A 26,066-nucleotide genomic window follows, 5' to 3' on the forward strand; every position below is an offset into this window, starting at 1 on the left:
GGGAAGTCCTCAGAACGAACGACGGAGGACCCAACCCTCTCCTCCGCTCGCCCCCGTAAGGCCTGCAGTTCCCTCCTCATCCTCCCACGAGTCGGGAGATGACGGTGCGGTGGGCTCGACGACGGGTTCTGAGGGCGACGGAACGGGTCTCCCGTCGCACAGGCATCTCCGCCCGATGAGATTGGCTCATTCCACCCCTTGATCACCAGGGCGTCCGAATTGTTCCAGCTCTGCCCGGAGGAGCAGAAAAAGGAAGGTTTCCTCCATCAGCGTCGGGAGGCCAAGAGGAAGACTGTCATTGCGGTGCCTCTAATCGATGACATCTGGGAGGAGGGCCTGTTGGTACTCAAGAACCTCTCCACGGCACCAGCCAAACGGGACCGGTACGAGAAGAAGTACCGGGTCCCTGAGACCGCTCCCCTGTGCCTCAGGGCCCAGCAACGCCAGACTCGGTCATCTCGACGGCAGCGAAGAAGGCGGCGGGGTCAGGAGCCTCAATGTCAAATTCCCCTCCGGACAGCGAGGGAAAGAATTTGGACGCCATGGGGCGACGGGTCATTTCGTCAGCAGCGACGACGATCAAAGCGGCCAACGCCCTGGCGATCGTGGCCCGTTACGACAGGGAGCTCTGGTTTAAGCTGGCCCCCATATTGGACGTCCTACCGGACGACAAGAGGTCCGAGGCCCTGAAAATACTTCAAGAAGGTAAGGTGGCGTCGGACCACGCCATAACGGTGGCAACCGATATTGCCGATACCAGGTTCCGCCAGCTGGGCAAGAGAGTTTGCCTACGACGACGGGGTTGGCTCCGGGTGACCGACTTCCGTCAGGACGTCCAGACCAGGGTGTTGGACATGCCGTTCGACGGCAGCAACTTGTTCGGGAAGGCGGTGGACGAATCCCTCCAAGCCATAAAGACTGACACGGAGACGGCCCGCGCCCTAGGAGCCCTTCAGCAACGATGGCCCTTTCGGAGCTCCGGAGGCAGACGGGGGGCCTCCAAGGGATCCAGCGGTGGCTCGTCCTACCGACAGGCGGCACGCTCCTCGTCTCAGGAGGCCCACAGGGGTCGCGGCAAGCAGGGAGCGCCTCGCCACCTTCTGCAATGTGGCCAGGGCGGCAAGGCCACCACCTCCAAGCAGGACTGAATCACGTCCCGCAACTGCTGTTGGAAGTACGGGCTATGCTCAGGAAAGGCGCCATCGAGCCCGTCCCGAAGAGGCTCTGGGGTGTACTCGAGGTACTTCCTTGTCAGGAAGAAGACAGGCGGCTGGCGCCCCATCCTGGATCTTCGTCGTTTGAACAAATATATCAGGTCACAAAAGTTCAGGATGGTCACCCTCCAGCACGTGCTGGGACAGCTGGAGGAAGGCAACTTCCTATCGTCGCTGGACCTGGAGGATGCATACTTCCACGTTCCCATCCTCCGAAGTCACCGAAATTTCCTCAGGTTCGTCGTCCAGGGACGCCACTACCGATTCAGAGCACTGCCGTTCGGATTGAAGTCGGCCCCCAGGGTCTTTACCAAGTGCCTAGCACCTGTGGTGGCGCGGCTGCGCCTGCAGGGGATTCACGTCTACCCCTACCTGGACGACTGCCTCATCCGCTCAAGGACGAGGGAACTCGCCGTCGAACACACTGCGAGGACCGTCCAGCTACTCACAGACCTGGGATTCGCCATAAATTACCCAAAGTCCCACCTGGTGCCGTCGCAGGTGGCCCTGTTTCTGGGAGCCTCCATTAAGATTCATCTGGCGGCGATCTCCAGATATACCAGAACCACAGGACGGATGTCCCTATGGTCCCATCGACTGGTGAAAGTTTATGAAAGGACTGTTCCTGTCGTTCCCGCCGGTGAAGGCCCCGGCCCCGGCGTGGGAACTTAACGTGGTGCTGACTAGGCTCATGGGGCCCCCATTCGAGCCGATGCACTCGGCACCAATGAAATTTGTGTCGTGGAAGACTGCATTCCTGGTGGCCATTACCTCCGCACGACGAATGGGAGAGATCCAGGCCCTATCCTGCAAACCACCGTACTTGACTTTCCATGCCTCGAGGGTGGTGCTTAGGACGCACCCCTCCTTTATGCCCAAGGTGCCGTCGGACTTCCATCTTAACGAGCCCCTGGTGTTACCTGTTTTCTTCCCGTCTCCTTCGTCGCCGGCCGAGAGGACTTTGCACTCGCTGGATGTGGCTAGAGCGCTGAAGTTCTATGTGGACTGCACGAAGAGTTTCCAGAGGACATCACAGCTGTTCGTGAACTTTGGACCTGTGAATCAAGGGAAGGCTCTCTCGAAGTCTTCTATTTCCAGATGGCTCTCTGGCTGCATCATGCACTGCCACCGGTTGGCTAACCGACCGCTGCCAGGCAGTCCGAGAACCCATTCGACCAGAGCGATCGCTGCTACTACGGCGTTCCTATCTGGTGTGCCCCTGCTGGACATCTGCAGGGCTGCTACGTGGAGGTCGATGCACACCTTCACGAGATTCTACTGCGTCGATCGGGATTCCAGGGAGGAGTCCAGGGTCTGCCAAGCAGTGCTGCGCAACCTGTTCGCTTAAGGTGAGCCTGGTGAGGAGGTAAGAGACGCTTAATGTTGAGTTGTTGTATTGCTTAATGTTGAGCCTGTTGCCACCTCCCGTGGTTGTGCATGTGTGTACTGCTATGTATTCTTATATTCATGAGCATGTGAATCCATGCCAGACCCCATGCTGGAGAAGGAACAAGTTACTTACCTGTAACTGTTGTTCTCCAGCATGGGTCTGGCATGGATTCACATGCGAACCCTCCCGCCTACCCCTCTGCGGCTCTTAACTTGGTCATACTGCCACTTCACGTGCTACCAAATCTGAAGATGGCTGCCAGAGGCGGGGCTTAGGGAGATGGCAGTCATTGGCTGTGGTCAGTATGACGCAGAGATCAGTGATTGGTTACTACTACGAAAGACGGATCAGAAACGAAACTGATACTGATTTTTCCTTTACCGAGGATTCCCAGCCTGACGGGGAATATTCATGAGCATGTGAATCCATGCCAGACCCATGCTGGAGAACAACAGTTACAGGTAAGTAACTTGTTCCTTATTTAAAGGGTTTGGGGCAATTTTTTTTAACCACAGGGTACTCCATTGAAGGGTCCAGAAAATGCGCACTTCCGCCCACGAAGTGTTGAGCGCATATTTGTTTTAGAACCGTGAACTCACCATGACAAGAGAAATCCAAGTAGTCTTTTTCAAAACTGTTCTAGTCACTTAAAAAACATTAACCGTAGAGGGCAGGCATATGTTAATTGACTGCCCCTACACCCAGACAATGGTATGTAGGCCTGTGACATTTGCTAGATCTGTAATACTCATGCAAAGGCACAGGTTGGTTGCATGGCTGGGTGAAGGCTCGACTGCCTTTGCATACGTTTAGAAGTTCAGTATCGGTACAACTTGACTATCTTTGGCTAAGATTGGTCCACTGAAGGCCTGATGGAATGAGGTGATGCAGAGGGCAATGAGTGACTGGGCCCGGCGTCTAAGGATTCCTCCAAGCCTTTGCAGCTTCCAAATACTTATCACTTGCACTTCCCACTTAACCACACGCAGAGACATACACAATCTCACTGACGCCACGTTAATTGGCAGGGCACTACTCCTCAAGTTATGGAAATTAGAGGAGTTCAGCGGTCCATGGCTACCTTGTCAACTGTAAGCGGACTGCAGACCAGCACTACTTGCCTACATCGAAAAGGCCTAGGTGCTCACGGCACACCATATTATGCATTTGCCTACACACCCAAAACAAGGGGCACGGCCATTATAACTGTTGCACTGACTTGCCACCCCAAGGGACGTTTTGGAAACTAATACTGACTTTGAAGGCTTCGAGGATATGGTCTCAGAAGACTGTAGGTGGAGCATCTTAAACCATTGCCTCCAATGTCAACCCATAAGTTAGCAGCTGCTGCAAGCTGCCAATTTATCCCTGCACATTTACAGGTGTTCAGGACACTAGTTCTGGAGCTGAAGACTGGCTGTTTAATTTACCCCTTGAAACTCTGTGCTCATCCGCAATGCTTTGATCAGAACCTCCGAGATACTATCTACCCATATGACTACACAGAGTAAAGGCATAGAGAAGAGGAACCAGATCTCCTAGCAGATTACGATATCCCCTCAGATGCCTTTTTGTTAGAGGGTGTTTTCAATATCTGCATGTGTGGTTGAGAGGCCAACATAGCGAATACACTTGTTGTCGTCAGGTTTAACTACCCAAACTGTCTCTCGGTAGCGTAGATTGAGTAGTGCAGTCTGAATTGTGAGTCCTGAATTACTATATTGCACATAACCTTTTGAAATGCTAAGCATATGTCTACATTCTTTTTTTAGATACTGAAACAGGAATGGCCAAAGCATTGGCCGACATTCATCAGTGATATTGTGGGTGCGAGCAGGACCAGTGAAAGTCTTTGCCAAAACAACATGGTGATACTTAAGCTGTTAAGTGAAGAGGTGTTCGATTTTTCGAGTGGACAAATTACTCAAGTTAAAGCCAAACATTTGAAAGACAGGCAAGTAGACGTTTTTAATTGCTGTTTTTTGATATTTGAATGAATTTTTGTCGTAACAGTGAATACATTACTTGTTTCATTTTGTTTTAAAGTTTTATTTTCTGCTGGTTGGAACCTTTTCTCAAATACGGCTATTTCGACTGACAGTTCAAACTAAGTTTGAAACGCTTAACAATGCCATTATGGAATGTTAATATTGAATAATGGATGGTTGAGGTGCTTGCAGTTTACGGCAGTCTGCTCTCCATTTCCATTGCTGGTCAGAGGCGTGACCAATTTATTCTACAAAACCACACTTGAGCAATCTACGGCACTCCGCGGCCCACAATTAGAGGAAATGTCTGCCCGACAGACCGGTGACGAAGGGCACTGGCTGAGAAGCCAGTGTACTCGAAGCGAAGACATCGGCCTGGGCGCCGAAGTCTGCTGAAATCGCTCACCCGCTCAAGAAAAGTGCCTCCAAATCCAGAAGATAAAATATGGCGCAATCACAAAGTGAAACCAAGGCTCTAGCCTTTTGCAACAAGCCCCAGACTCACGGCTTGATTGTGTCATATGAACCTGTTCCAACAACATTGGCGTCGCCTAACAACTGCAATGCGTCTGACTTGGCCGCACTAGTTATGGTGCCACTTCCAGAAGATTCCCCACTTGCCAAAGAAGAGGGACAAATACATCTGTCCCCGCCTCCCAACAGTATCGTACTCGGCTCCACAAACCCTCGAAGCTCCCACCTCAAACATGGCTGTCCACGTACCTGATCGTGTTGTGAAGGGCGAGGACGCCTTCAGGGGAGCGCGGGACGTTGAGATGCTGAACACGACCCCATCCGATCTCCTAAGTCTGTCCGTCCTTGCTTTGCGTGCCCTTCCTCCAGGTCTGCGTGATGCCCATAACCGGCAGCCCGCCACAGAGGTGACGAGCGATCCGGTTGAATGGGGACGGGCAGCCGAGAAGGAGAGGAAGAGGAAGGAGTCGGGAAGGAGCGAGGATTACGCGGAAGCACTCAACCCATCGGCTCAGCCTGGGTCGGAACCTGCTTTGAAGGACTGTGCCAACCTCCCCCGGAGCTACATCAAAAACCGGGGCATGCCCCCTCCAGTCAATGGGACTCCAAGAATAAGATTGATTTACCTGAAGTGACGATGTATCAGAAAATAACTCGAACCACACCGAAAGGACCTACAACCCCCCGTCTCCTTGGAGAAATGACTCCCTGGTTCAACAAGCTCTCTACCCTTAGATAAAGAAGTAATCAAGGTAAACCTCCACCAGGTCCCTAGCCAGCCCCCCTAGCAGCGCTATGGACCCAGCAATCGATGACTGCTCATACTCTACCATAGAGTACTTGGAGGACAAACTCGAAGCATCCTTGGCTACCTCGAATCTTCAAGTTACCCCGCAAAGGCAAACCAACGCCTCTATGGTTGGAATGCACTCCCCCTCACCATTAGATCAGAAGAATGTTTTAGTGCCTTCAAGGCCAAAACGAAAGCTTGGCGACTTACCCAGCCTTGAAACTCAGACCTCTGGGAGCCTTGCCCTAGTAAAGCGTCAGATCTAATCGCCACTTGTAAATGATGTATATTGATGTATGTTCTGAATATTTTGCTTTGTATCTATAGTTTGAATTTTTGTATGCCTTTTATGTAACCATGTATAATTGCGCCCTGATGCCTCCGGGCTGGACTGTGCACGTTACAAATAAAACAAATACAAGGGGCACCATTCTACGGCGACAAAGCATACCCACAAATCACCAAGTGGACCATCCTCAATTCCACGTAAAATCAGACTTTAAATTTGGCTATCAGCAAGCCCGAAAAAAACTTTAATGAAATATAAAACGCAACCACGTCCCTTAAAAGCACAAACAGCGACTGGATCTATTGCCAAATTCTACACTACGAAAAAAAAATATCCCAGGCCGAAAGGACAGATGAGATGTCAGACGCAGACCTATTAGAAGGAACACGCCTGGAGTTGACCCAGGAGACCAAGAATGACTCATTGCGCAAATTAGTATTTATGAAAAGATGGCGTATAAAGTCAGAGGTCAAAGGAAATGGGAATCCTTTTAAAAGAGAGTCAAAACCCATAGCTAACCAAACAACCTCAACACATCAAGAAATAACACAACACTCTCCCACTTCGAACATGATAGCAGAAGATTCTACGTCAAGAGGCACAGAAAACTCCAAGAAGAAGCCAAACTCTGCAGATCTTCCGGGTCGGGAACCGGAGAACTTGACTGGCCCTGAGGCTTCGAAAGGTGCCACAACAGCAGATCCCATGCCTCCAAAGTACTCTAAGAGACACCCACCTCGAGCTTCAAGTGGAAATACCACGATTACCGGAGATGCTCAACCTATTCCGATTACGTCCAATACCCCGCGGAAATCATCAAGCTCAACCGACTCTTTGAGTGATATGGGCCCCCCCCTACTCCATCAGAAAAGCCAGACCTCTTTTCCACTATGTCATGCCTAACAAAAGCTCTGGTCCCTTTTACCAAGCTTTACGAAGCTCTCAACGACACAGCAAAAGACTATGTAACAATGGCATACATGGAAACAAGACTTTCCTTCATAGGATACATTACAGCAAAAACAGACGAACCCCTCGTGTTAGAGGCCTCCTCGCAAGTGGATCAGCTAGAACCTGCAACAAAACGTACAATGGCTACGCAAACAGAATAGACGCCTATCAGAACTTTTCTATTTACAGGAAGAACCACGAATGAGTCTAAAAATATGGCAGCTAACATAGCGACAAACGTGCTCCCGGGTCCGAGTCAACCCAAATCAACAGATGCTAATCCTGCCAATTTGCTTTCAACAAAATCAAAAGAAAACGGCCTAGCTAACACCAGAAAGCCTCACCTTTCAGCCACCAAGCACGCAAAGGCAAGTAAACCGAAAAATTCGATGCAAAAGCCACAACAAAACGGTTTCGACACATGGTCCACTGACTTATCGATCCAAAAGGACAGTGAAAAGCCAGCAAAGCCCACTAAGATGACCCAGAGAAGACTAGTCAGAATAAAAACTAATGAACCCAGTCAGGCATCCACGCTAAAGCAAACTTATATCACTTTTGAGACTAAATCCATCGATCCCACCTTGAGCTCTCAAGCCAGCAAGCCATCAATTTCTACTGATGAAGATAAGGACTCGCAAAACACAATCTTGTCAATCGCTGTAAGTGAATTAATGGAGGTGGCATTAAATGGGACCACGATTCCTGAGGAGACGGACGATGTGGAGTGGCAAAAACCACAAAGATGCAAACGAAAGGCTAACAGACAAACTCCCTCGGCCTACGTTTGAGCCACGCTCCACCAACAGAAGGACTCGGAGAAATCATCCACAACTCAAAGCACGAACAACTAATAAGAGACCCCATACATTGGAGCTCCAGAGTCCATCGAAACAGAAGCTCGAAAAACCGCTCAACTTCACGAGAACGGAACTTTAAAAGTCAAACTAAAAATCACCAAACTGAAAGATCACCTACCTCAACAAGAAACCACATTCATATCAGTCCGAGAGAACCCAGAAAATCAAAATGGGAGTATCTGTCCCGAGAGCAAAGCAAGGATCGTTGAGCTAAAAGAGCAATGTTAAAACGCTCTGAAAGAACTACAAGGACCCGCAGTTTCCTTCTGAAAAGTATTTGGAAAGAAGATGCTTCATTTATCCTCAATAGAAAAAACATCCTAAAGATTCTACACTTGGTTCCATCGCTCAAGTCACTCTTATCAGAAGAGATCACAATAGTAGAATTCCAAGACAAAAAAACGGGTGGACAGTGTATACCTCCATATAAACTCGGCAACAACAAAGACCTTATTAATTGAGGCAAAAAACAAATTAAGATCGTTAAGATACGATCTAAGAGATTACAAGTCCAACGACTTAAAGAAATCACTTCCTCATGAACACCAAGACAGCACACAAACGAAGCCGCAAAATCACAGATCGGCAACTTCAAGATCCAATTCTAACTACCGAAGCAGAAACCACGACAAACCTCCCCAAACAAAGGAGCGAATAAGCAAAAGAAATTCTTCATGACACAGATGCGACCGAGCCGAAGAGGCTCTGGAAAGAAGACCTCTCGCTAGAAGAATGAAAAACCCACACGGCAGAAAGAATCGAACCTCGATTTAACGAATTTCACCACGTCCAACTAGACATAAACAAACATCACTGTCAAGGGCTCAAAACATTGATCTTCGCCTTAGTTCCTTGGAAATCGAAAGAGTGCCGCCAGGCCCACAAAAAAATTGGACCATCACAATCGACCAAGACATCTCCAAGAAGGGAAAGGCGGATCCAATATTTGAACAGAATCAACGCCCTCCAAAAGTAGACCCACACTGATGAGCGTGGCTTCCGGAAGCCCTACCAACGAAACAGATTTTAGCAATCAACCGCAAGACGGAGAAACAAGGTAACCTCCACTATGTCATCAAACATGAAAGACGTTTCCTGTCTAACTCTGGGCTCATGGAATACCCGAGCTTTCTCTCACTTGGCCTGAGATTAACCTCGGGTCATTTGACATTCTAGGTCTTCAAGAAATATGGATGCTCAAAAAACCGACGATTGACGGCTTCGAGATTGCCTTCTCCCTAGCTCTGAGAGGGGTCACGGGTCGACCAAGGGTGGGTCTTCTTAACTCAATTCGCATAGGGTCCAATCTCCAACTGATCAAGGTCATAAAAGACCCTCACATTTTGGCCACATTGATCCAACGACGTTTACTTCAATTGGGCACAAAGTAACAGAAGAGCTTAATTTACCTATTGATAAACATTTACTGGAATTCGAAGGAAACCCCAACAGAATTATTCCTCTTGCAGATCGAAAACCTGCTGGATGAAGCAAGATTCAATGATGCAATCGACAGCATAGTCTGTGGGGACTTGAATGCCAAAATAGTGCTAAAAAGAACTGAAAACTCACCGAGAAAATCCTTTCCTAATCCAAAGACAAACACCATCGCTACGCCAGGAAACTCTTGGGACAGAGGAAAGAAATGGACCAACCTGATGACATCTCACGACCTGCATAATACACATTCGCTGAGAAAGTCCACCAACCCGATCATTCCGACTTGGGAACTAGAGGGACGACATGCCATTGTAGACCATGTATATCTCTCAAGAGATCTCGCAAGACAGGTCATACGTATTGAGGTCCCTCGAACTTTCCATAGTGACCATAACCTCCTGAAAACAACTTGGGCAACTCCTTCACTTACTAACGTCTGCCCATGTGCATGCATGTCTACCAACATCGAGACTAATGCTACACGTCTAAGATTGAAGGATTCAGCAATAACTGTCCTAACGAACCACTATCGCCAAATAAAGACATCGAATAAGCAAAAAGACGCCACAAGTCTAACAGATTATTCTTTTACTGTTACTTTACCAGGTGAAAAAACAATGGAGGCAAAACCCTGCATATGGCTCAGCATCACAATAACCTGGTCCTTAGAGAAAAGACTCATCATGAGGCGAGCAAAAAGAAAGGCCTTACGATTCACTTCAATCACCAACACTGAGGAAGCACGGATAACCACCAGCCGATACAAGAACTGATTAAAAATCTATAAAATCCAACTTTACCAGGAAGATTCTGAATTAATGCTGAGAACACTCAGTGGCAAGCAAACAAAGGTTTTTTTGTTCATTGATATCATCCAAAGGCTTCCCAACTCGAGACATAGCGTCCAAGAAGAGTCATGGATTACTCATTTCTCAACTCTTTTTGACTCATCACGTGATGCAACTGAAATTTGCGGTAGACCCGCCAATAAATGGAACATAGAACTCGACCCATCCAGCACCGAAACAAAATCAAAAATCTCAAATCACAAGCTCCCGGACCAAATGGGCTTTCCAACATGGATTTAAAATCTATCCCTGCGAGCTGGTCTATCTTTGTGGCCGAAATCTTCGAATCCTGCGCTTCGAGATCAATTCCCTTGTCCTGGAAGACAGCCAACGTGGTTCCGATTTACAAATCGGGCGAAAGAGGCGATCCTAACAACTACCGCTCCATCGCACTACTTGATAGCATTGGAAAGCTTTTTGGAGCATTTCTTTTGGACAGTTTCAAAATCTGGGTCTTTGTCGGAAGGTTGGGATCAATTCCAAAGTGGCTTCACAACAAATCTAATCACAACGGCCAATATACTTACGCTCAACATCTTCAAGGCCAGAGTACTGGAAGGTGCTCCTCCTTTGTTCCTAGTCTTCATAGACCTGGCCAAAGCATTCTACAAAGTCAACAGAAAAAAATTGTGGGGAAAAACTCAACTGGAATTGTCCTCATTCGCTGGTGGAACCCATACAAGAACTGTATTCCCAGACATCCATGAGAGTTCGACTCAAAGGCACAGGCTTACTTTCCACAACTATTCTGACAAGTCGTGGAGTGAAGCAAGGATGGCCGCTGGCCCTCGCACACTATAACGCCTACAACGTTAAAGCATTTACACCAACCTTGGGAAGCAAAAATGGTGAGCAGGCTCCTATACGCGGATGTCATCATTTTAATTGATCAAATTAAGATCGGGCTTCAGAGAAAACTAGACAACTTGAACGAATATCTTAAAACCAACTATCTCGAAAGCAACACAATGAAGACCAAAGTGGTGCGACTGGTCAAATCACCCAAACGGAAAGCCCACGGTGCTTGGTTACTTGATGGAGTTCGCTTGGAAGAAGTGGAAACCTTCAGATATCTGGGTATCACCTTGAGCAATAAAAACAAAGAGCAACCGATGCAAGAAACCTTAGTTCTCAAAAACAAAACCATAACCAATCAAATGATCATGATGGCCAAAAAATGTGGCCGTTTTTTTTTCACTCAAAGCGGCAATCCCCTTTTACAAGACGAAAGTGGTCCCAGCACTCACGGAGTGGAAGCCATGCCAAGCATCCCGGAAAACATCTGGCCCAAACTGTAAGGCTTCCTTTGGAGAAAGCTACTCCGCCTTCCAGCCTCCACTCCGATGGCCTTGATAAGAAGAGTACTCTTATCTTGCTTAAAGGTACTGTGTCTCAACAGTCTGATGTTTTACAGGAAAATAAGATGGTCCAAAGAAAAAATATATACACTCATCCATGAGGAAATGGAGAAGGGTACAAACAAAATGCTCCTAGCATGGTCTAACGAGAACCAGACAATCTAAGAAGAGATCGGAAGCACAGAAGAGGAACTCCTGACCAATCCAACAAAGACCGCAAAAAAACTCAAAGAAATGGACTGGTGTGACAGTCGAAAGCGCTGAGCTATAAGTCTTTAGCTCATTTACCCCCCTTGGTGCAAAAAATAAACAAGCCCATCAGCTACCTACTGAAATTTCCAAACAAGAAAATTTGCTCAACTTTTTTGAGAGCAAGGTTAAACATCCTGAAAACAAACAAGGTATTAAGAATCCGCAGCAAAACAGAGACCAATTCCTGCTGCTTTTGTGCGATGCCGTGCACAATGGAAAATTAAAAACATCTGCCCCTCGATTGTTCAGGTACAACCGCCAATAGAGAAACCCACCTTGGTCATCTATATTCAAAATTTTCAAGGTTGGATGAAGACCACTGGTGGATGTTCTTGATGAACGGGTTTAGTCGAAAACCAGTCATCGCAATGGGAAACTTTCTGCATAGCCTTAAATTGGAGTCCCTTTCTTAGAAGATGAACATACAAGTGGACTTAGCACTCGGAAGCTAAAAACTGTCAACACGTTTAAAAAAATTAAAAAATAATGGATGGCAGAATAGGTTAATTGTCCTAACTCAATATTGAATTCAAATTTTAATATGGCCTTTCAGTAACTGATTATATGCTTTATTTCCAGAGCTGCTGAATTACATGAGCAGAAAGTGAATATGGTTATGGTAGAATGCTTTGATTTATTGACTTTAAAACGACAGACGTAGACCAGATAATCTTAGGGGGCCATATGCATCAGGCAGGGACCAAGGAGCAGCTGCTCCATGTGGCATGCAACAATGGGCAGAAACGATACCTCAGACTTGGACCAGTTGGGTCTGTACAATTGATGGTATGGATGAAGTCGGCTAATTCAATTGTGAAGCGATTGCAGTCTGAATCCGGGCGAAGTCTAGCTGCTCCTGCAGCAATGTGCTGCCTAGGAGGGAGAGCTTCTCCTGCAACTTCTGTTGTTGGGCTCCAGCCCTTGCTGTATTTATATTTTTTTATGTGCATTTACATGCGAATATCCATGCCAGCATGGAAATTAAAATGTGATCTCATGTGTTGTTGTATTCGGCTTTACCTACCTGTTGGTGATTTTTCCACAACTCTGAGGGATTTTTAAGTATGACGTAATGACCAAACAAGGTTCCTAACGAAAGGTAGACCCTACCTGTTATAGTTGATTGGCAGAGCAATCTGGTTTTACTCCAGGGAGAGAAGTAGGCTGTTAATTAAAATCCCAGTAGGTATGCTGTGACCATATACCACACTGTTATATGGACAAAGATGAACACAAATTACAGAAAGGGTATGAGGTAAAAGTACTATAGGTTTAAACAAACACCCAGTAAAACGATGCAGAAGAGCCCTAGGAAATATCAAACCTATTACTCTTACGTCCCGTCCCCTTTCCGCCATACTGCATTGGCGTCCCTTCCAAGGGATGGGAGACAGAACCTTTTTCACCAGAAAACCTTCTTCCCCTTTCAATTTGGAGGCGGGCAGGGGTGCAGCCCTGGGAGCATGCGCTGCCCTGACTCCGTCATCTGGCGCCACACCTCAGTCCCCTTTTACGCGTTGTCGGGAACAGGCCGAATTCACTAGCACTCCTGGGTTTGGCTTCAGCCATGTTATTCCACGCATGGATACCCGGCAACCATGGTTCGATCACCTGATGGAGATGTCTCTAGCTCCACCGGTGAAACGACCCTGCCCGTACAACATGCTGTCACAGGACAGGGGCAAAACGCTGTACCAATGCCCACAGACCCTGAACTTAGCAGCCTGGCTCCTGAGGTCATAGAATTTGGACATTTACAGCTCCCCCAAAGATGCATGGACATTCTTGGGGAGGCAAGGAAACCTAACATTCCTTACTGCTATTCTAGCAAGTGGAAAATATTTGTCATCTGGTGTAGAGGTAAGAGCATCAACCCCGTTGACTGCTTTCCCACACTAATTGTTCTTTACCTGACTCACTTATTAGACTCCGGATTAGTCTTTAATTCTATGAAAGTTAATCTAGCTGCACTTTCCGCATACACTACGTCCCAACATAAGGTGTCCTGGTGGAAAGTCCCAGTTATTAAGGCCTTCATGGAGGGAGTAAAGAGGATCCACCCTCCTATATCTAACCCAGCTCCCGGATGGGACCTAAATGTGGTACTAACCTGGCATATGGGCTCACCCTTTGAACCCATACACAAGGCAACACTTAAAAACCTCACTCTTAAAACTGCTTTCTTAATAGCCATCACCTCCATTAGGAGAGTGTGTGCTTGTTCCGGGAGGATAGCTCAGTGGCACCGTGCTCACTTTGAAAGCAAAACGACACAATGCAACGCAGGTTCGATCCCCGGGTCCGCGCATAGAAACCTCTCGGTATTTAAGCGCGTTATAAATATGCAACAAAGACCAAAACAATTACACACTAAAAAAATTCCTGTAACAGCGCCTCGATGCCTGCGGGCTGTGTGAGCACTTTAAAAATGCAAAATAAATAAACTACAAGCGCTCTCTATACTAGAACCCTTTGTAACAGTTCACAAGGATAAGGTGGTTCTACGCACGCATCCTAGGTTTGCACCAAAATTAATTTCTAAATTCCATGTCAACCAGTCGATGGAACTACCAACGTTCTTTCAAAACCCATCAAATTTGGGAGAAAAAAGCCTGCATACACTTGATGTGCATAGAGCCGTCATGCTTGATATGGAAAGAACTAGACCACTGAGAAAGACTAATAAGTTCTTTGTCTCGGTGGCAGCAGGAAGAGAAGGAGATGCAGTTTCAAAATCCACTATTTCTAGATGGATTGTCCAATGCATCACTCTGTTTCTCTCTTGCTAAGAGAGAACTACCCTTCAAGCCAAGAGCACATTCTACTCGAGGCACTGGGGCTTCCATAGCATTCATTGCAAATGTCCCTTTGGAGTCCATTTGCAAAGCGGCAACCTGGAGTTCTGTACACACCTTTACAAAACTGTCCAGATACCCATTCTAGATCTGATTCCCAGGTGGGGCAAGCAGTATTAAGACATCTTTTCTCTACTGTTCCTTCTCACAACCCACCTCCAACTCCGGTGACTGTTCGCTAGACTATGAACAGCATGTCATTCTAAGCAGATTAACAAGCATCAGAAGACATGCATTACTTACCGTAAAAGCATTTCTGATGATTGTATCTGCTTAGATTCACATGTGCCCGCCCTTCCTCCCCGCTCGGATGGAAGGAACATAGACATTTTATTACTTTCTCTGTTTTCCGTACTCACGTGTAAGAAGGCTCCCTCAGGGCAGAAAAAATACAGAGGGACCTTGACGCGTGAGGGATTGTGGGTACACTGCACGTTACTATAGGGATAATATTACAGACACGCCTATGTCTATGTCCCCTTTTCGACTACGAAAAACAAAATGCAATACTCAGCAGTGACCACTGGATGTCGGACTATGCACAGCATGTGAATCCAAGCAGATAAAATCATCAGAAATGCTTTTACGGCAATACTCCGCAGTGACCATTGGATGTCGGACTATGCACAGCATGTGAATCTAAGCAGATACAATCGGAAATGCAAAGCACTGACTTGTCGCGTGCAATCGGCTCCTCAGCTATGGAGAGGACACCCTTTAGGTTTTGCCCGCGTTGCAAAGGCAAGTTTACCTGGAAAGACGAGCATAAACGGTGTAACTGTTGCTTGCCTCTCGACCACGAAGAAGACGGCTGTGCGGCCTGTCAGCTCCTTAAGCCGAAGACTTTAAAAGACTGCATGGTCAAAAGGTGGGCAGCCTACGCTATGTCTAGGTCTGATTCATCTCCTGCCGCCGCCGAAAGTGATGAGGAATGTGACGTCCGTTTCGGAAGTTATAGACCTCTCTAAGCGGCGTTCACGCGCCTCGTCTGTCCCCGGGCCCGACAAGCTCAGCTCACGCCCTGCTTATGGGGATGAACACCCCGGCAACAAGGACGCACACAGAAAACACTCCCATAAACACACGACCCAAGGCTCTTCCTCGTCGAAGACGAAGAGAGCATTAGCGCCAACGGAGAACGTAAGTCTTAAGCCCCCCTTGCAAACGCGACTAGCGACTGGGCTACCCCCAGATAAGGGCGCTATCACTAAACCGCCAGATGAAGCGCACCATCAGAGCACCCGTCGGCGTACAGCAAGCGACGCCTGTAACGTCAACACCGGAGGCACCCTCGACAGACAGTTTAGTTGTCGAGAGCCTGGCACGGATTATTTCCACCGATAGCTAGAGACGGACAGCGAAAGAAACGTCGATCACCGCTCATAAGGCACAGGAGACGCCGAAAAGGTCATAAGGAAGGCAGGAACCTCCCCCTCCGTAGAGAGGGACTCCTAGCCTACCAGAAGGCTTTTCAGAAGGCGAGGGGAACCTTTCTTTGACGTTATGGGGGATAGGTCGAAGCGTTTTCTAACGGAAGGCGCCCCCCCCCCATCTTGACCGCTCTGGGGTACCTCACGAAACCCTAGAGAGACTCCAGTTCTGTATGGACAAAATGGAGAGGTTTATGGAGACTCAGAACCTTCCAACACCCAAGAGATCAAGAGAAGGACCTCAGGAGGATCCCTGGGCCAAGTACCCTAGGCTGTTTGACCCCCACCCCATCTCACTGGTGAGGACCACAACTTCCAGGAGGATGATGAATTCCTAGGCAATGAAGGGGAACAACACCTAGAGGAGGCAGGTTTTGAAGACAACCCGGATATGGGTGATGGGGGCTCGGAGAAGACCCAGAAGAAGGCGCTTCACAGCCCTGGCAGTCCCCATCATCGGTTTCAGACCCTGACGCCATAAACCTGTCCCCACCCAAGGACTCGCCTATTAGGAATACTATAGACGATCAACCTACCTTTAATGCACTACTACACAAGGCAGCAGCGCATTTTCGAGATCGAGACCGGGGAAACTTCTCCTGACATGGAAAAGATCATTAAGGAGAAAGCCCCAATCAGCCAAACCATTCCCCTTCTCGCCTCAGTAAAGAGACAAATTATTCCTTCACTATCCACTCCCTCGTTGATCAGAGGGAGTGGATGAGGATTGAAAAATGTAGTCCTTCTCCATCGCGCCCGTTATACATCAGGGGCCACTCTGTAACAGACTCCTTAGTGGTGACGCATACTAGGAAGAGAGCAGGGGTCCCGCTGTCAACTAGCGAGGCACCACCAGATAAAGAGGGTAAAAAATGGTATCCCCTAGGAAAGAGGATTACACCCTCAGCTGCCTTTTCCGCAAGAATTGCCAACAACAAATCTCTTCTGGCAAGTGACGCAGCTGCACAATGGAGCAAACTACGCAAGGACATTGAGGAGGTACCGGAACCCCTACGTACTCTGCTTCTAGCCACGGTGACTGAAGGGACCTTAGTCAACCAAAGCATCATTAAAAATACTCTGGATGCTGCAGAAACAGCTGGCCGTTCCCTAGTCCAAGGAATCCTCCTCAAACGCCATGTATGGCTACGTAATTTAGGCTTTAAATCTGAAACGCAAGCATCTCTAATTAACAAACCTATAGAAGATGCAAACCTCTTTGGTAAGGCGGTGGATGAGGCACTAGAGACCGCAAAGAAGGAATTTGACACCATCAGAACCCTAGACCAAATTTCAAGGCCGCCCAACAAACGTGGTTATGGCAACACACGTTTTTTCCGAGGCCAACAGAAGCAGCAGCAGCAGCAATACTCTGCAGGTAACTGGTCCTCTAACCAAGGCACCAGTGGACAATACAACCAAAGAGGACAATGTCGTGGCAAGGGAAGAGGTCGGGGTTCCACCCCTAGAGGTTCCCAAGCCACCAACACCAAATGACTCAAAGATTTGGGTCCCCTCCCATGCTTCGCCGGTCAGGGGCCGGTTAACATCCTTTCTTCTAGCATGGGAGGGTATAACATCAGACCGCTGGGTACTATCAACCATAGCCCCGCGGGTACTGTATAGAATTCAACAGTTCCCCGATGTACAGACCTCCAAGGGGACGACACATGTCGCTAGAACACCTCGCATTCCTTCAAGAAGTGGACCAACTACTAGAAAATGGAGCTATAGAGGTTGTGCCTCTATCCCAGGTAACAGAAGGTATTTATTGAGTGTACTTCCTTGTACCCAAAAAGGACTTAACCATGCACCCTGTACTAGATCTGAGCCCAGCGAACAAATTTGTCAAACCTCAAAAGTTTTGTATGGTGACTCTACAGGAGGTAATCCCCCCTGCTTTCACAGGGAGATTACATGACAACACTGGACATGAAAGATGCATACTTTCATATTTTAATGTTGCCAGCGCACAGGAAATACCTCAGGTTCATGATAGAGGACAAACACTACCAGTTCCGAGTGCTACCCTTCGGCATAGCATCAGTGCCGAGAGTATTCACAAAGGTTCTGGCAGTGGCAGCAGCCCACCTGCGCAGGTTGTCCATCCCAGTATACCCTTACCTCGACGATTGGCTCATAACAGGGGATTTTTACGAAACATGCTTCTCAAATAGCCAAAAGACTGTAGACCTTTTGTTTCAACTGGGCTTCTCCATCAACGAGAAGGAGTCCAGTTTAGACCCCAGCCAGATCAAACAATTCCTAAGGGCTCTAATTCGAACAAAGGACGCCTCGTCTTCCCCTCTAACGAGAGGGTCCAAAACATGCTGTTTCAAATCCCTCTATGTGGCCGGTCGAGAGGTGACGGTACGCAAAGTAATGCGCTTACTAGGAATGATGGCGTCATGTATTTATTTGGTACCTCACGAGCGCCTGCGCCCAATGCAAGAGTGGCTCAACAGCCAGTGGTGTCAGGCCAGCGGACAATGGGACGACCTAGTGGTGGTCTCGCAGGCCTTGGTTCTCTTGCTATGGTGGTGGTCGAAGGAAAACCTGGTAATGGGGAAACCATTTGCCACCCCCGCAGTGGAAGCCGCTCTGACCACAGACTCATCCCTCACAGGATGGGGGGGGGGGGGCCTCACCTATCCCATCAGACTGCTCAGAGTTTGGACACAGAGCGTACCATCCAAGCACAAACTTGCATCAGCTACTAGCTGTGTTCAAGGCACTGAAAGCCTTCCAGGCACACCTGCAAGTGAAGACAGTGATGGTCCTCACGGACAGCACCACAGCCATGTACTACCTCAACAAGCAAGGGGGCACTCACTCTCCAGGACTGTCCAAGCTGTGCCAGAACATCTGGAAGTGGGCTCTCAAACACATGTTCCTACTGTCACAGCATGTACCAGGGGAACTCAATCTGCTAGCAGACTAATTTAGCAGAGACTTCCCTCTGCCCTCAGAGTACGAATGGCGATTACAAGAAGACCTCGTCTTCACACAATGGGGATTCCCAGAAATAGATCTGTTCGCAACTCTGGAGAACTCCCAATGCCAAGATTACGCCTCCAGGTGTACCCCCAGAACCAATCCAAGGGGATCGGTCTATTGATTCCATGGTCAGGGAAATTTGTTTACGCTTTTCCCCCCCTGACTCCCCCTTCTCAACAAGATAGTGCACAAGATGCACCAAGAACAAGTTACCATGATACTGGTGGCCCCTATGTGGGCCAAACAGCCTTGGTTCGCTCACTTGATGGAGATGTCCCTATCTCCTCCAGTTGAACTTCCTTGCCCATACAACATGCTGTCACAGGACAAGGGCAGGACACTACATCCATTCCCTCAGACCATGAACTTAGCAGCCTGGCTCCTGAGATCATAGAAGTCCATTTAGCTGCACTTTCCGCATACACCACTTCCCAACTTAAAGTGTCATGGTGGAAAGTCCCAGTTATTAAAGCCTTCATGGAAGGAGTGAAGAGGATCCACCCTCCCATAGCTAATCCTGCTCCCGGATGGGATTTAAATGTGGTACTAACCAGGCTCATGGGGTCATGCACAAAGCAACACTTAAAGACCTCTCTTTAGACTGCTTTTCTAATAGCTATCACCTCCATTAGGAGAGTAAGTGAACTAAAAGCGCTCTGTACTAGACCCCTTTGTAACAGTTCACAAGGATAAGGTGGTTCTATGCACACATCCTAGGTTTGCTCAAATGTATCTCTAAATTCCATGTCGAGTCAATAAAACTACCAACGGTCTTTCAAAATCCTTCAATAGCCTGCATACACTTGATGTGCGCAGAGCTGTCATGTTTTACATGGAAAGAACTAGTCCACTGAGAAAGACTAATCAGTTCTTTGTCTCGGTGGTAGCAGGGAGAGGAGATGCAGTCTCAAAGTCCACTATATCTAGATGGATTGTTCAATGCATCACTCTGTTACACTCTTGCTAAGAGAGAACTACCCTTCAAGCCAAGAGCACACTCCACTCGAGGCACCGGGGCTTACATAGCTTTCATTGCAAATGTCCCTCTTGAGTCCATTTGCAAAGCGGCAACCTGGAGTTCTGTTCACACCTTTACAAAACACTACTGTCTAGATGCCCACTCTAGATCTGATTCCCAGGTGGGACAAGCAGTAGTAAGACATCTTTTTTCTACTGTTCTTTCTCACAACCCACCTCCAACGCCGGGTACTGCTCGCTAGTCTGTGCACAGCATGTGATTCTAAGCAGATTAACAAACTTCAGAAGACAATGCATTACTTACCGTAAAAGCATTTCGGATGGTTGTATCTGCTTGGGTTCACATGCGCCCACCCTTCCTCCCGGCTCGGATGGAAGGAACATAGACTTTCTTCTAGATCTCTTTTCTGTTCTCACTCACGTCTAATAGGCTCCCTCAGGGCAGAAAAAATACAAACAGGGGGACCTCGACGCATGAGGGATTGTAGATACACTGCACGTCACTATAGGGATAGTGTTAGAGACACACCTTGTCGACGTCCCTTTTTCGACTACGAAAAAAAAAATGCAATACTCCGCAATGACCACTGGATGCCGGACTATGCACAGCATGTGAATCTAAGCAGATACAACTATCAGAAATGTCTTTACGGTAAGTAATGCATTGTCATTTATCTCCCTGAGGTTTCTTAGCATCGACCCGGGGATCGAATCTGTGTCTTGCTTCCAAGTTAAGCACGTTGCCGCTGAGCTATCCTCCCGACACAAATCTTGGATAAGCCTTCTACAGAAAGGTAGTAAAACATGTAACACTTATTCTTCAAAACACATTCCGTTTCTCTAAATCAAATGACACCCATTGGTACACACACTTCCTACACCCACAGGTGACTTGAACAGATGGTACACTGTGGACATTGATTTATCACTGGTACATTCAGAGCAATACGGAGTTAGGAGAAAAGGTTAGAATAGAGGAATAAAACAAACGTTGACAAAATAACTCAAACAGGCAAGTACTTTTCAACACCTTCGCAAGCACAAGAGGTAAAGAGGAGTCTCTCGGAGCCAGTACAGCAAATGTTAATTGCACATTGTCAAGGGGAGCTGAAGATTATCTTTGCAGGTAGGTAAAAAGTCTTGCACAATGTTTGTAGACATGTTTGTTGCAAGCTGGGAGGCTTGTGAAGGGCAAAGCTTTAGCAACACTACAAGGTGACCAAGACGGGTCTCGACTGAGAGCAAGTAAGGCTACACAATAAAGAGGTAAGGTCTCTTAGACTTTACAGTACCTCTCGTTAGAAGAAATTGTTCCAGCTGTCTTCTGTTACTCTACAGCTCTGCAGATCCTGTTGCTGGGCCTCATTCGTGGGGACAAGAGGGAGATCATCTACCTCGACTGGCTCATCACGGGGTATTCGTACAGAACATGCCTATCAAATACCCAAAAGACGGTAGATCTCTTCAGCCTAGGGTACTTGATCAACGAGTAAAAAGTCCAGGCTGGACCTCAGCCAAGTAAACAATTTCTGAGGGCTCTAATTCGGACCAAAGACAGCCTAGTCTTTCTCTAACAGGGCTCAAAACATGCTATTCCAGATCCATCCCTATGTAGCCATTCACGAGGTGACCGTACGTAAAGCCATGCGGCTCTTGGGGATGATGGCCTTTTGCCTCTACCTAGTACCACACACGTGTCTGTGCATGCGCCTTTTGCAAGAGTGACTCTCAAGCCAATGGTGTCAGGCCTGCGGACAATGGGATGATCTAGTGCTTGTCTCGGCAGCCTTTGTTCAGTCTCTGCAGTGGTGGTCCAGCGAAAAGCTTCACCACCCCCGCAGTAGAAGCCACTCACCACAGACTCTTCTCTGACGGGCGGTAGGTGCTTTTATTAAACAGCGCACAGAGTGTGGTCCCCAGCAGTAGCATGCAACGCCTTAAACTTGTTGGCGCTGCTGGCAGTGTTCAAGGCTCTGAAGGCTTCCCAAACTCGCCTCCAGGGGAAGACGGTTCTAGTCCTCACGGACAGTACTACAGCCCTGAATAAACAAGGGGGCACACACTCCATGGCTGTCCAAACTGTCCCAGAACATAAGAAAATGGGCTCCCAAACACAAGGTATTCCTGTCACAACACGTTCCACGGGAACTCCATCTTCTCCAGCATTGGATCTTTATGGACTCACATGCTGTGAATATTTCCCGTCAGGCTGGTAAACCTCAGTAACTTTAACTTTCCATTTTCCTATGGAAAACTACGACACTTTAGTGTCCTATCAGTGTTCTTTTTGATTGCCTGACCAATAGGACGTCTGATGTAAATGGCCCCGCCCCCGCGGCTTCCCTTCATATTTGAGCCGTGTCCAAAATGTTGGGATCACCTTGTTTCTCTTTGTGGTTTGCACATGCTTTTTTTGTAACCGGCCAGTATGTCCTCTGTGGGCCAGAAAAAAATTGCATTTTAGGCCTTGTGCTACCTGCGGCCTAAAGGTGTTCTAAGGAGATGGTCCTACGGATTGTCTCTGTCTATACCCCATCATTCGGCGGATGTCTGCAAGAAAGCCCAAGGGTTTTTGCAGATGACTTTGAAGGACCACAACCGCTGGCTCATCTATTGGCTGAACGGGGGCACTTACCGGCTTCAGAGGTGGGTTTGGCCTGGAGAAGCCAGTCTTCAGTGACGATGGGGAAGGCCCCTGTGCACCGACGGGCAGCGTCTGCAGAGCCCGCTGCTAAGAAGCAACGGACAGAGTTGCCAATTTTGGAGGTGGGGAGAGGTAGCAAGTCCTCTACGTCCAGGTCACATCACTCGAAGGGGCGAGTAGCTCCTCGCTGCCACAGTCTGATCGGCCGGACAAGTCAAAGGTTCCCGGTGGTAGGCCTGAGAAGTGGAAGACATCGGACAGAGGGCAAGCAAAGCTGAGGGAGTCTTTCTCCTCGAAGCACTAATCGTCTAACGACCATCATACATTGTCGAAGCGCCGTTCTAGCTTTTCTTCCAAAATGTCAGCTTCACCAGAGAAATCTAAGCCTGTTTAGACCTCGGTTCCGACGAAGAGTGTTGTCAATAGATGTTCCATAGTCAACGGTGGCGAGAACAATCTGCTCTTCTGTCGTCAATGGTGTTGTCGGCCCCGTCCACGGCCGTTACTGACAGTGGCCCACTGTTGTCATTGGCGCAGATGGATTCGGAGGGCTTGTTGCCGACGGGAGGGCCGTGGCAATCTGCCGGCTTTGGGCCCATGCTTCCAGTGGACATTCTGCAACAGGAACCGGCTGCATACTCTGTTTCCTCGGGAATGGAGGAGGAACAGGACCCCATTTTCGATTTGTCGGCTCTGTGACTGCAGGGTGCACGCCAGGCTACGTCGGGCTGGGCCGCACCTTTACCCGTTGGTGAATCAACAGTCCCTGCTGGCCTTGCAGGTGTTGAATAAACTCCAGTCGTTGTTGGGGCAACTGGATGTGCGGTCTCTGCTGAGCCTGGTGGCTCAGGTGGTTGAGTGTGCCTGGTGTGGTCTTGTTGCCAGTTTGCTTGGACCGTCCCAAACGTTATCCTGAAGGGGTTGCCAGAGTCAGATCAGGAGAGTGCTCCACGTGATACTCTGTCGACGGTGTCTTCACCAGTGAGGGATGAGACATGGGATACGGATCCTGAGGTAGAACAGCCTAATAGCCCGGCTCAACCGGCTCCGCCAGAATTCTTCGCTAGTATTTGCCCTCAATCCTTGACCAAAACACTTTTGATAGTCAATTTTTACTCGGATGCATAGAGAATAGGAGTGGTCTTCTGTCAATAGTAAGTCAAGGCTGGCACGATTGTAAATTTACCAATCTTGTCTTAGATTAGTGTGGCTTTACGAGTAGAGGTATTAGTTTTATCTTGTAGTCATTGTTGGTGAGCACAGGACCCTTTTTGACTGGTGATCAGGGTGCCCAAATAGATGTAATGTTTGACAATTTCAAGCTGGGTTTCCCCCAGAAACCTTTTCGGGGTTCTCTTGATGGAGTTCTTAGGAGGAAGAAACTGCAGGGTCTTAGTTTTCTCTAGATTTATGGTGAGAAGATTATTTTCAGTGTATGTGGCCAAGGCATTCAAAGCAGTCTGCAGACCCGTCTGTGTTTTAGAAACTAGCACAAGGTCCTCAGCATACAGCAAAAACAAAACCGCTTTGTTCGCCAGTTCAGGGGGTCAGTGAGATTTAAAAAAGCTCTTCCAATATCTGAAATGAAGAGCTGAGGCCAAGGTACAACCTTGTCTAAGCCCTCTAAACGTCTCAATAGGTTCAGAAGGTTTGTCTTCAAATGTTAGTCTCACACATATGGTGTTCTGCGTGTGGAGGGATTCAATGAGCGACACAAGGTATGAGTGACACCCATGTAGGCGCAGTTTATGAAACCAGAGCTCCTGCGAAACTGAGTCGAAGGCAGCTCTTAAATCAATGAAGGTGTCATATATTGGTTGGTTCGCAATGCGATGATGATCTGCAAGTGATGATTGTTAATAGATTCACACCAGTGCCCATGCCTGGGATAAATCCAGTTTGAAAGGGGTCCCTTTTTTGGGGATCAGCTGACCATTGAAGTCACGCAAAATGAATTTGGAGAAGAGCTTGCTAGGCGCATCCAAAAGCACAATGGGTCTGTGTAATTGCCAGGAAGCGAGTGATCACCCTTTTTGAAGAGGGGAACGATCACTGAAGTGCGCCATGACAAAGGTATTGTTAGATATTTGTTTGGTCTAAAATGTTGTTTTGGGTTTTCAAACAGGATACTGCTTGAAAATCCGATTACACAGCCCGTCAGGACCCGGCGCCCGCAAGTTGTTGAGTTAACTAATAAAACAATGTCTGCCTCGGAAATCACTAAACCCTCAAATTTTGGCACCTCCGATCTGTCCATCTTGATTGAGTGATGGTTTTGCATAAAGATTAGTGAAAAACAGCACCCACTCTTTCTCATTGACCCCATTTAATTGTGCTGGCTTTTGAGCAGCATTGTTAGCAATATTGATGAGACCATATTTGAGCAGTATGTTTTTGTGAGACACTACGCAACATGGCCTCCCCATCAGCTTGATCATTCGATGGGCATGAAGCCAATTCCTATAGCGGTGTTGTAAAGATCTAATCAATTCACGCTTGTTCATAAAGTTAGAGGCCAGAACAATCTGTTTCTGCTTGCGTAGTAAGGATTTCTTTTGCTGGACCACATCAAATTCGTGAGTGGTTTTATGGTGAGCCAACGAGTTTGTGGGTCTGGGTCTGATATAAGTGCAAAAAGGAGGTGTAATCAGCTGTTGCAGTAATGCCGTCACGGTAAGCATTCTCAAAATTGTCAAGAGATTGGAGCATGCGAGTTCCATATGAAGCATGTTCTCACATTGTTGACCAACAAGCTCTGTTTAAACGTTGGCGAAACAGACTCGACACCTGATGATTCAGCTGCCAACTAAGATTCAACATTTCATGGTCACTGTAGATCTCAGTAAGGACCTTAAAGCTGGAGGCTGCCTCAAATGTACCAGAATCAACCAAGGCGTAGTCAATAATAGACTCACTGGTTCCTCTTCGCCATGTGGCCATGTGACCTTAGAGGGCATGTCCCGTTACACATTATTAACCCTCTGTCATGCATCTATGCTTTAAGCACATGAGATTAAACCTAGGGTTATTCACGGGTAACAATTGCAGGTTAAAATCGCCAATCAAAACCACACCTGTTATCTCACTCGCCTCAGCAATGATGATCAGCAAAGAATACGGTGTCAGTTATCCGGCCCCCCACCCACCACTCCTCCGCAGGATTCCTATACATGTTAACAATGGCTACTGCACTCCCAGGAAAGGCTAGTTTCACCATGAGTAAGTAGAAGTTAGGAGCAGCCCAAAAAGAAAGATGGGCATTTTTTTTTTTTTTTTAATAGCAACTAGGAGTCCTGCGGAAGGACGGC

The 26,066-nt window shown here is 47.8% G+C and overlaps 1 protein-coding gene across 2 annotated transcripts in view; it reads left to right on the plus strand.

Annotated features, from left to right (window-relative positions):
- The window catches only part of XPO1 (exportin 1), a 1,118,801-nt gene that overhangs the window by 263,804 nt on the left and 828,931 nt on the right, over positions 1 to 26,066 (plus strand). For both annotated transcript variants that reach the window (XM_069608010.1, XM_069608011.1), the window contains exon 7: positions 4,377 to 4,558. In XM_069608010.1, coding sequence (XP_069464111.1) covers positions 4,377 to 4,558 — 182 coding nt within the window. The remainder of the gene's footprint in view (positions 1 to 4,376; positions 4,559 to 26,066) is intronic.

The sequence above is a fragment of the Ambystoma mexicanum genome, chromosome 4q (genome assembly GCF_040938575.1).
Source record: "Ambystoma mexicanum isolate Mex_15411 chromosome 4q, UKY_AmexF1_1, whole genome shotgun sequence".
Classification (NCBI taxonomy): domain Eukaryota; kingdom Metazoa; phylum Chordata; class Amphibia; order Caudata; family Ambystomatidae; genus Ambystoma; species Ambystoma mexicanum.